This window comes from Macaca mulatta, chromosome 8, assembly GCF_049350105.2.
Source record: "Macaca mulatta isolate MMU2019108-1 chromosome 8, T2T-MMU8v2.0, whole genome shotgun sequence".
In the NCBI taxonomy this organism is placed as follows: domain Eukaryota; kingdom Metazoa; phylum Chordata; class Mammalia; order Primates; family Cercopithecidae; genus Macaca; species Macaca mulatta.
Window position 1 is genome coordinate 134453244 of NC_133413.1, and position 12502 is coordinate 134465745.

General features: G+C 44.4%; 1 protein-coding gene across 5 annotated transcripts in view; it reads left to right on the forward strand.

Moving 5' to 3' along the window:
- FER1L6 (fer-1 like family member 6) overlaps positions 1-12502 on the forward strand; it is a 213970-nt gene that overhangs the window by 130909 nt on the left and 70559 nt on the right. For all 5 annotated transcript variants that reach the window (XR_013397421.1, XM_077944009.1, XM_077944008.1 and 2 more), the window contains 3 exons: positions 1606-1730; positions 7134-7268; positions 10945-11094. Coding sequence is in view for 4 of the 5 variants with exons in the window: in XM_077944009.1 (XP_077800135.1) it covers positions 1606-1730; positions 7134-7268; positions 10945-11094 (410 nt within the window). In the remaining variant the exon portion in view is untranslated. The remainder of the gene's footprint in view (positions 1-1605; positions 1731-7133; positions 7269-10944; positions 11095-12502) is intronic.

Genomic DNA, 12502 nt, shown 5'->3' on the forward strand with positions numbered 1-12502 from the left:
TCGAGTGTGCTTTGGCAAATATGAATGATTCCTTTGTGTGCACATATTCTCATTTTACATGAATAGTACTGTGTCTCCTATCTCATGCTTTTTTTTTTTTCTCATTTATAAGCACTTAGATTCGTGAGATCCATCCATTTTGCCAAGTGTACCTCTAATCCGTTGCCTCTAACTGCTTTCCCAAACTCCCTGACATTTTTCCTGGGCACTACCACAGTGATGGACATGCAGGTTGCTTCCAGGTGCTCCCCACAGGTCACATTGCAGTGAGCAAGAGTAACAGCACTCCAGCATCTTCACCCCACTTTTAGAGTTCTTCCCATGGGCCAGGCACCATTCTCAGCCTTTCGGTTCCCTTCAATAACCCTATGAGGAACTATTATTTCCTCCATTTTACAAATAAGGAAATAAAGACACACTAATAAGGGTTCGTAGCCATGTACAAGTTCCCATATGGACCTGTGTGAGGTAAGTCTAGGGATCGCATTGTGGCGGGCGGGGGAATTCACAGGGTATTTGTACCCTTACTTTAACTAAGTAGAGTTATTCATATTAGTGCACAAGAGTTTCTGTATACCACTCCCCAAGTCAGCACAAAAACAGACACACTGAACACAGTGGCTTTGGGAGAGTGCGGGAAATGGGAGTGGGTAGAGAAGTAAAAAGGGATAAGTGAATATAAAAACCAAGAGGCACCCTGCAAGGGGCAGTGATCAGAAAGTACCATGGACCAAGGACTGTGATGAACTCAACTGTTACTTGAGGTTTCCCCACTGAACCCTGAGCTGCCCCAACCTGAGGCCTTCTCTCTGCCTCCTATCCAGGCACAGGGTGTGCTCACTCCTGCCCTTTGTCCCCCTGTCCCTTGCCAGCATTCTCACAGAACACTTATCCCTGGCCCTCTGCCACTGTGATGTGGGTGCTTGTCTTATCTTCTGCCTTCTCTCAGGAGCTCCCCAAGGGCAGGGACTCTCTTAGTTACCACAGAATCCTCAGAGATCACGACTGTACGCACTAGGTGCTCAAAATGACCCTGGCTGAATGGAAAATGAGTGAATGGATGACTTGAGACATATGTTGTGTTTGTTGAAGTGAAAACTATGTGGAGCAGTCCCTTGCACACACACACACACACACACACACGTGCCCACATGAACACATGTGCACACACTCATGCCTGTAGAAACAGGAGAATTATTAGAGAGTAAAATGTGGTATTTTAGAAAGAGAAAAAGATTTTAGAATCAGAAATAAAATCTAGGCTCTGGCATGGTTAATTATGCAAACTTTAGAAAGTCTTTTAACCTTGTTGTGTGCCATTTTTCCTCATCTATAAAATGGAGATCGTGCTATTTCTCAGGGTTTTAGTGAAGAATAAGACACATAACCTGGTGAAGATGCCTGGGTTCAAAGTACCCTGTAAATATCACTTCTTCCTTTTCTTCAGGGCTTCCATTCTTGTCTCAGAGGAGGGTGGATGTTTTTGGTGGTCTTCTTTTGTCTGTCTGTGGATACGTAGATGGACATCACATGCAGACACACATGTGTACACACTGTTCTTGAAAACCCCACTAACACCTGCCCCCTTCCATGATTTGTCCACAGAACAGCATGTTTTTCAGCTGAGAGCTCACATGTACCAAGCCCGGAGCCTCATCGCGGCTGACAGCAATGGACTTTCAGACCCTTTTGCCAAAGTCACGTTCCTTTCTCACTGCCAGACAACAAAGGTAACCGGGGTAACCAAGACAGCCTGCTTCTTTCCTGCAGCCTGCAACTGACCCACAGAAGAGCCCAGGAAAGAAACAATGGGGACATGTTGCAAATACCTGCATCTCTGGGTGTGTAGATGTTTCATACTGAAAAGGGAATATGTGCCCACAAGGACTTACGTGGGGGAAGGTCTATTGTTTCACTGTGATCATTGTCCTAGGGCAAAGAATGCAAGTCCCTGAGGTGAAGGAAGGCTGGGAGAAAAAGAGGAGTGAGGAGGAGAAGGCTGAAGTGCCAGGCACAAGGCAATGTGCAGTGGGGAAGGAGCAAATGAGGAAACAGCACAGATCAACATGCATGAGGTTTATGATCCAATCATGGAGGGGTCTCAGTGGGGAGAAACATTTGCCAGTTTTGTGGTCAAGATGCTCTAGACTTTGCACTCACCAGCTGGGGAGCTTTGCATGCTTTTAACATCTCGATGCTTCACAGTCCCCCTCTTCTGGAGAATACTACTGCATAATGGAGGTTGTGAGTATTAAGGGAGATGGGTTGTCTTAATACATTTAGCATGCTTATAACAGAATACCTGAAACTGGGTAATTTCTAAAGAAAAGGAATTTATTTTTTACAGTTATGGAGGCTGGAGGTCCAAGGTTGAGGAGCTGTGTCTGGTGAGGGCCTTCTTGCTGGTGGGACCCTGCAGGTTCCGAGGCAGCGCAGGGCATCACATGGTGAGGGGGCGGAGCATGCTAATATGCTCGCTCAGGCCTCTCTTCCTCTTCTTCTGAAGCTACCAGTTCCTCTCCCATGACAACCTATTGATCCATAGATTAATCCATTTGTGAAGGCAGATCCTTCATGACCCAAACATCTCTTAAAGGCCCCACCTCTCAATACCATGACATTAGGGATTAAATTTCAACATGAGTTTTGGAAAAGACAAATATGCAAACTATAGTGTCAGTCTGTGCCTGTTTCCTCTCTTTCTCCCTTTCCTATACAACAAGTACTAAAATGAGAAAAGGATTCCTAATCAGCAAAAATCCAGTAGGATGCTTTTCTCATTAGATTCTATTCTCTAAAAATTTATTCTGTTCTCTGATTTGCTGTTTGAAGAGAGGGACGCTCAGTAAAGAATTGCCCATCTCAGGGAGTTAAGCACCATGGGTTAGACACAGAGTGCCATAAGGTTACTTTCTAGCTCATCTCCTCTCTGCCTGCATGTCTTTGGGCAAGTAACGCAACTCACTAAACCTCAGGTTTGTCATCTTAAAATGGGACTGTCATGAAGAAGCAGATAGTTAAGTTTATAAAATGATTGATAAATGCTGGCCATGACATTGGCTGATGTTGAGAGGGCTAACATTGTTCTCCAGGGCAAAGCCCATGACCTGGATGATAGAGTAGATTGCATTTTGATTTATGACTCGCACACTGACAGCGTGATGTGAACCAGTCTCACATTCATTGAACCTAATGCCTGTCAGGTGCTGGCTTTTTTGCCAGGTCACATGCTGGACTCTGGAGGATGAGAGGAGCCAGACTCTGCTCCAGTGTAATATGCAATCCAGGCATGGATGCAGGCCTCATGACACATGAGTCACTGCACTATGATAAGCCCCAGGGTACAGGGTTGTACAGAGTCCTACAAGAGCCAAGTAGAGAAAGGGTTAGTTCTACCTGGGAGAGAAGTCAGGAGAAACCTCAGCAGGAAGATGACTTCATCCTCATTCAGTGACTGAGCATAAAAATGATAACAGATGACTTTCTCTTTCCTATGTTTTGAGAGTTAGTATGGAGCGTGGTGATGATGAGTATAGATTCTGGACCTGCACTGCCTGGGTCAAAATCCACGCTCTTCCATTTATCACTTGTGTGACTTTAAACAAACCTCTCCTTGTGCCTCAATTTCTTTATCTGTGAAATAGGGATGATAACCTTGTACATTCCTTCCAGAGGATAAAACACCCAGGACAGTACCTTGCTTAAAACTAAGGCTTCTATGTGACTGCTTGTTGTTATTGTCATTGAGGTTTCCTTCCAACAGCAAGGGAGTTCTCATAGGATGGACCCCCGGAGCCCTCCTCCACCTGCCACAACACTGTGGAGTTCCAGGGCCCTGAGTGGAGTACAGGATTTGGATGAAATCCTTGGTCTGCTGTGTAATTATCCTTGTATTTTGTATCTCCATACAGCACCTTCATTTGATTTAGATCCATATCTCAAAGGAACAGATGACTTTTGTTTATCAAATAATTATTTGAAAGGGAAAATAGGTTCTGTTGAGTTCTGGACTTTGTTTCCATAAGTTTAAGCCAAGTACCTCATTTTTGAAAATAGTAATAGCTGCCATTTACTAAAAGCTCCCCACGTGCTGGGCGCAGTGCTAAGCATTTTTTTATGCATTGTTTGCTACATCTCACTGCAGCCCAAAGCTGGATGTTAGTAGTGTCTTCATTCTACAGATGAGGCAGGTAAGGCTTGGAAACGATATAGCTAGAAGATGGTGGAACCAAGATGGAAACCCAGGTCCCTTTGCTTAACCAAAGTCACTTTGCTTAACCACTCCACTTCCATTTTGGTAAGAAAGGGTACCAATTTCCCTCTCCTGTTTCACTTCTGCGCTAACACAGAGGGACTTGTCTGCAGGTGACATGCCCCCTTTATGTATTTTTAATGATGAGGAAAGCTGGACCTGGGCCCCTGCAGTCATAGCCAAGTGCCACTGTTCAGCTGGTAGCACTCACCTGAACCACAGAGGGCTCAGGGGGAAAAAGCCTCTGAATGCTGCTCCTGAAAACCAATGCTTTGTAAAGTGACTTAATGGAATGAAATATTTCAAAGAGGGGAATCCAGTCATTCCCAACATCACTGGGGACATGGGACATAGAAATCTTGCGACTGAAATACAAAGGAAAGAGAGGAAAGCTCCCGCAGAGCGAGGCTTCTGGCATGAAAGAGGGAAACGGACTAAGTGGCTAAGAGGGAGCATTAGAGGAGAAGGGGAGGAAATCTTAGAGGGTAGAGCATGGAAACTGCTATTTCCAACAACCAGATTGGGGCTTAGTCCTGAGGACATGGATGGTCTCTTACCCCAGTGCACCAAGGCTGCCATGCGGCAGGCGTTCAGTAAATGTTTACTCATTTATAAAAGAATATGGGCTGGGATCAGGTAGGATGGATAACAAGCAATTATTGAGCACCCGATGTGTGCCAAGCACTTACTATTCTTGGACAGTGGTCATAACTCCGGAGGGTAGGTGCTAACTCCATTTACGTGAGGAAAACTAAGGTTTGGAGGGTTAATCTCCAACGTGCCCAAGTCCAACATCGGGTAGGTAATGAAACTAGAATTTCACTCCAGAGTTATCTGATTCTAAAGCTATACTCTGTCCATGATAGCTGGCTCCCTCATCAAAATGTTAGCTAAGTGCTACCATAACTTCCAGATAATGTCATTTAATTCAGTTCTAATGCATAACTCTTTAAGAAAGCCCTTAAGAAATGAGGTGAATCATAGACACCTTGGCAGAGAAGTAGAGAATGGATTTTTGTTTGGGTGAACCTTTTAGTACCTCCTGAAGGTGGTCATGCTGTCCTTTTACTCATGGGAGCAACTCCAGGGACAGGTCAATACACACTCATTCACGCCAATAGCTATTGAGCATCTGCTATGCACAGAGTGCTGTGTTAGTGTCTAATGCTGTGCCTAGCACGTTGTAGGTCCTGAATCCTATATTTATATGACGAATGAGTGAATGAACAAATTCTGACCTCTGGAATCTTATCAAGTGGTATTTACAGCCCAGTGCCAAAGAAGATACCAAAATATTTCTATTGGAAAGATGCTGTGAAAATCATAAATTGCTTTGGTATCACACTGTCCAGTGCATGCTACAAGACAGATCACATTTCTATTTTGAAAAGCAACATAAAACACATGGTTCTTTGTGATGTCACTGACACAGGGTAACTTTGCAGTGCAGCTTCTTAACTCCTGTTATTAGTTGGTTGAAGCCATTCATTTCCTATTGGAAAAGTTAGATTTTCTTTGAAATGTTTAAAATCTTGTTGTGTCTCAGACATAAAATACTATAAAAGTGAAAAAGCAAGAAGAGAAAGAAATCATGAATATGCACAATATTTTTATGACCCACATAAAGAAGAGCAATAAAAATATTCCTTTGTGACCCCAGTGCAAATGACTTAATGCTGTGACTAGAAATGACTCGATGGAAAATGTTGAGATGACAGTTTGCTGTGAGTTTTGGAGTCCAGGCCAGGTCTCTCTCCAGACTTTCCTCCCAGGTTGAACAGTGACAGACAGAGGCACAGTTCAGAAACTTCCCCTGGACCCAGTGGCTGCTGTGATACATTCACCTATGAAATCACTCATTTGCCTGGAAGAGAAAGAAATGTGGTTTTGAACTCTCTCCAGGACTAGTCTCCTGCATTAATGGAACAGCTTCTGCCCAGGTGCAGAGTTCTCTTGCCCTGCAAACAACTCCAGTCTTTGGCTGTGTGAAATTGGCAGGTTTCCAAACATCCAATCAGAGAAGAAAATGCAAGACCAAATATGCCCTCCATTCTGAGGGCACCACTTAAATGGCCTAGGCGGGGGCTGTGAGCCACTTCTACTATCAGTGTAAGAAAGATGTCATGCAAAATGGTGAGGGTGGTTTTGAAAACCTTGATCTATTTAATTCAGTCAATAACCACAAAACAGTAGAATTCCACATAAGGAATATTAGGTCAAATACCCAACTTTAAGATACTTGATGACAAAATTTTATTTGCTGCTAAGTCAAGAATCACTGAATCTCTCCAATCCTCAGTGTTCTCATTCATAAAATGGAGATAATATTAGCATCTACGTGGCGAGAGTGGATGAGGTTAGCAGACTGCCTGGGCTTTGCTGCCAGATGGTCCAGGTGGAATCTCAGCTCTACCACTTGCTGGCTCTGGACAAGTGAGCCTCAGTTTCCTGATCTGGAAAATGTGTGTAAATAACTGAACTTACCTCCCAGAATTACTGTGAGGGTTGAATGAGACAGTGCCTGTGAATTCAGTGCCCAGTACACTATAAATGCTCAAAAAAGTAGCTAGTGTTTTCACTGGCACTACTGTGAGAACTGAGCTGAAAATATGGACTCAAAGAGGGTGTTAAACATTGTCGAGGCTCTGCTCATGAAACTTAAGAATATAAGCTCCTCTGCAGTCGGGAGTCTTTGTGTTCCCCAGCATTGCTTAGTGCATAGTAGCTGCTCAGTTTACATAGTTACTTGAATATTGAATGAACGAGCAATCACAATGATGTTGTGTTCTCTTTCCCCTGTATAAGTGTTTGATGAATGAACCTTAGAGCCCCTACAACTCAACTGAATGAACTTTTGCTTTTCTTTGGTCCCTCCTTCCAGATAATCTCCCAGACCCTCTCTCCTACCTGGAACCAGATGCTGCTGTTCAATGATTTGGTGCTGCACGGAGACGTGAATGAGCTGGCAGACTCCCCGCCCTTAGTGGTGGTGGAGCTGTATGACAGCGACGCCGTGGTGAGTGTCCCTCTGGGCCAGCGTTGACCACACCTCATAAAATGCCACATTGAACTAACTCACTTTATTTTAAAGTAAATAAAGTCCTGACGCTGTGAGTGGTGAGAACACTAGATGTACCTCGAGGCAAACCTGACCTCTGAAAACAGTTCACAGAACCAAAAAGATTGGTGATGGTCATTTGCTTTACTAAAAGAGTTTTTCACTGATTTCCATTTAAATGGCAATTAAAATTGGGTCTGGTTTGCAGAACGTCAGTCTTCTTCAGGACTGTGATACTTCACACTTCTTCAGGAATGTGATACTTGTATAAAGCAACCTGCAACCGTACCCAGCCTCCAGCTAATTCCAGGTCCTATTGCTGTTTAATAAAAATGTTCATACCTTTTGGAAACGGGAGGTTTTTACTGATCTCACCTGGCTGAAAAGAAATGGATGGGTATTTTCTTAGCCTTTCTAACTGTGTTTCTTCCTCTCTCGCTTGTTGCTTCTACGCCCTACACAACACATCCATCTCTGTCCCTTTTCTTTTATGATGTGGACCAAACCTCTTGTTCTCCAAAGACGTTTGTGTGCTGAACCCTTGGATAGAGTCAAAAGCTTACTGGAGGATTTTTTTTTAACTTACACAAATATTCTTTTCTTAAATTAGGAAGTCTAAAATGAAAGGAAAGGATTTGTTTCTTTATTTAATGTCTCCATCTCCTCATGAGGTTGCAGGAGCACAAATATATTAAGTAAAACAGTTCCAGGAAGCCTTCCTAAAGCTGCCCCACCTCCTTGCAGTACTCCTGACAGCCCCTGTCTTTGGGCCAAGGTCAGCAGGGAATCAAGAAGTGAGCATCACAGAAGGGGAGCAGAGACCTTTGAGACCATGACGCTCCCATCTTGCTTCCTACAGGAGGAAACAGACAAGAAAGCTCAAATACCTTATTTAAAGTCACAGCTGGTTGGAGGCTGAACCAGGTCCCCTGTGCCCACTTTTGCCTGTACAGGTGGTGGAGGCTAGTGTAGCAGTCTCTCCCCTATACAACCACATTCTAGTCCTTCAAGCCACTCCCTCCCTCTGGGCCCCATTCCCCTATCTATAAGTTGGGGATAGATGTGTATATTTATGGAAGAGGATTTCTACTATTTAGCATGTAGTATAGATGCTCTGTAGGGAGGACCACAAAATAACTACCTTTTCAGTTTTGTTCCTAACAATATGCTTTCAATTGTTAGTGCTTATTTTCTATGCAGAAAACAATAACAGCAGTAGAGTGTCTTTGAACGCGCTACTCGGAAAAATCAGATGAGAGCAAACATTCCAAAGGATCTGCAGGGCAGGGCACCATTGTGGTTGGGAGCACAAACTTTGGAGCCAGGCAGCCTTCAGTTTGAGTTCTCACATCTGCTACTTTGTAGCTCTATGCCTTTGGGTCAGCTGCTCAACCTCTGAGAGCCTCATGCCTAAAAAATAGTTAAAAATAATACCTTTCCATAGGATCATGAGGACTAAAGGAATGTTGTATAGGCTTTGCATAGTGACTGGCATACAAGTGCTGATACATAGTAATGATGAAGATGATCGATATATTTAAGTGATGGGGGAGTCCTGCCCTATTTTTCTTGGTAGTAAAAAGGGATATTAAAATATTTCTGTATGTATGTATGTAGGCTATAGTCCTGTTACACTAACCTGCTGGGCTGGCTGTGTTTCCCTTGGCTGCCCCATTGCTTTCCATTTCCCTTCCAGTTCTCTATTCCGCAATGGCTTTTCCTGGCCCAACCCTAAGCCAAGCCCTTTACAGAGAAATTCAGCGACATTATTGACTCTAAAGGGAAAAGGAAATGTGGGAGAGAAAGGGATATGAAAATGTGCTCTTTGCTCCCAGAGAAATGCATGTAGACATGCAAAAACTTTTGTTCACCCTTGTGTGCTGCAGCTAAACAGGGCCCAAACTACGGTGATGCTCAGATTAATGGAATCAGAATCTGCTCGAACTATGCTTCCAGTCTAGAACCTTACCTCATTTCCCAGTGGCTTGTGTCCTCATAAGAGTCTGCTGGTTCTGGAATAAATGAGTTTATATTTGGAAAATTGGTTGCTTGAGATATGTTTACTCTTTTGTTTCCAGGGCTAGTTTGAACTAACCAATCCCAGCTGGGTTAATGAACAAATTGTTAGGCAGATCACTCATTTCCTAGCCAGCTGCCCTAACTCCACCCATCCCCAAAACAGATCTGTCTCCACGAGTCGACACCAGTGGGCAGCCTTGTTTTCAAGTGTGGTTGAACCAAAAGCCTTGTTTCCACCTCAATCCAGTTTCCTTCTACCGCTGGGGTTGCACATGTTACTTCAGGAGTCCAGAGACAATGAAGCAGTGTGACTGCTAAAACCCAGCCTCAGCCAAAAAGAGCAAGGGCACTGGTGTTGGATGGCAGAGGTCATTTATCCAACAGCTTTCACTCAACCAACATGCACTGAGTATCTGCCCTGTGCCAGGGGACACAGCAGTGGATAGTACAGGCAACTCTGCCCACAGGGAGCTTATATTCTAGCAGTTCTTGAGATAAATAGCACAGCAGAATGACTGCGCCAGCCCCATGCTGCCTCTGGGGGGATGTGCACACAGGCTTGCAAAAGAGGCAGGAAGCAGAGCCATCGCATTGCATAGTTCTTATAGAAACATACGGCCTACATACATACATACAAAAATATTTTAATATCCTTTTCTACTACCAAGTAAAATAGGGCAGGACTCCCCCATCACTTAAACATATCGATCATCTTCATCATTACTAGGTGTGGGCACTTGTATGCCAGTCACTATGCAAAGCCTATACAACATTCCTTTAGTCCTCATGATCCTACGGAAAGGTATTGTTTTTAACTCTTTTTTAGGCATGAGGCTCTCAGAGGTTGAGCAGCTGGCCCAAGGGCATAGAGCTAGAAAGTGGCAGATGTGAGAACTCAAACTGGCTCCAAAGCTTGTGCTCCCAACCACAGTGATGCCCTGTCCTGGAGATCCTTTGGAATGTTGGCTGCTACCTGATTTTTCCTTTTCCCCTTCCAGTCCTCCCTGGATAATTATTTTAACTATATCCTACTGAGCTCAATATATGAGGAGAGAGATAGCCCCTAAGATAGCTTTGGGCCAGAAAGCCCCTGGGATAACTGCCCCCCATCACCCTTTTTTTTTTTTTTTTTTTTTTTGAGACGGCTCTCTCTGTCGCCAGACTGGAGGGCAGTGGTGCAATCTCGGCTCACTGCAACCTCCACATCCTGGGTTTAAGTGATTCTCTTGCCTCAGCCTCCTGAGTAGCTGAGACTACAGGTGTGTGCCACCACGCCCAGTTAATTTTTGTATTTTTAGTAGAGATGGGGTTTCACCATGTTGGCCAGGATGGTCTTGATCTCTTGACCTTGTGATCCGCCCATCTCGGCCTCCTAAAGTGCTGCGATTACAGGCGTGAGCCACCGCGCACAGCAAGGATGACCCTTTTAGGAGCGTGAGTGGAACCCACTGCCCCCCAGGCCTATAGAAATGGGCAAGAGGAGCTTGGCAGGAGAAGAGAGTGAGACACGGATGCTGACGGTTTTGTGGAGGTTATTTGTAAAACTGTGTTGATGTGAATCAGAACCAGGTAATTAATGATCAGGAAATAAAAACTCATTTCTTTTCTTCTTTAGGGGAAGCCAGAATATTTGGGTGCCACAGTGGCTGCTCCCGTTGTGAAGCTGGCTGACCAGGACTATGAGCCCCCCAGGTTATGCTATCACCCCATCTTTTGTGGGAACCTCTCTGGAGGGGATCTCCTTGCTGTATTTGAACTGCTGCAGGTGAGTGAACCAGATGTGGCGCCGAATATTTATCAGGTCTACCTGGACAGAGAAGTGGCCTCACCACGAGTGCCACTTGAGTGAAGCTGTGCCTGATCCCTCGCTGCAATCTCACATCTGAATGTGTGTCCTGGGGACCTGGGAGGTGCACTTAAGAACTCAGGTGACTTGGACTATTCCTAGATCCCCTGAGCTTATAAGTCAGAACCTCAGGATGAAAGATTCTTGTGAGTTTGGCCAACGTTGCTTGAGCAGCCTTCTGTGCAAATTCCTGAGCTCCATGCAGGCCATGAAAGGATACAAAACAGAGAGGAAGCAAACATATGTGGGCACTTACCACGTGTCCGGTGTGGTGATTGTTGTCTCATATACCTTTCATCACACTAGAGCTCCCTCAGTCCTGCTGAGGTTGGTGTTGTGATTCCCATTTTACAGACAGTAAATTTAGAATTGAGGTGATTGACTGACTTATCACACAGCTGGATTGGTGGTTGAACTGAGAGTTGACCTTAGACCTTTAAGGACTTTTGCTCCTTACACTGTACCGTTTTGCAAAGACAAATCTTAGTCCTTCCCACTAAGACCTAGGGGGATTTATGAACATGTGTCAGGAAGACTTTTTCAGAAAGCAGAGGCAGATACTGGGAAGAGAAGCTGAGTCCCTGAAGTCCAGCAGTCCAGGAGAGGAACACACAGGATGTAGAGAGAACCTGGAAAAGAAGTGAGCAGGTTGAGGGGCCTGGATCAGAGATTTCTCCCCTTGACTTCCCACTCACTGAGGCACCAGGAGGTGCCTGGTGGTACTTTACCTTTTAGTCAGGTCAACACCTCTGTCTTAGGCTGCTATTATATAATAGAATTCTATAGCCTGGGTAGGTTAAACAATAAATGTTTATTTCTCACAGTTCCGGAGGCTTGGACTGGGAAGTCCAAGATCAAGGTGTCAGCAGACCTGGCATGACTAGGATCTTCATCTGACCGAGAGAGAGAAGTTCTCTCTCTTGTGTCTCTTCTTATCAGGGCATTAATCCCATTCATGAGCGTCCTGCCCTCATGACCTCATTACTTCCCAAAGGCCCCACTTCCAAATGCATCACACTGGGATTGGTATTTTATCATATGAAATTTGGAGAGTCACATTCAGTCCATAACAATGTTTATATAGGTAAGCCTAGTTTCCAGATATCCCAATTTAAAAACAAAACAAAAAACATCAAATAAAGTCAAAACTCGGTTAGTTGAGAAACCAGAAGGCAAGTGTTCCTAACACAAAGAGAATGAGTTAAGAATGAAGGTGCTAGAGCTAAATTCCATAGTAGAAATCTCAGTTTCACCACTTATTAGTGTGTGGCCTTGCGTGAGCTACTTAATCTGGGTTTCACCTGCAAAATGGGGATTATAGTCAGTC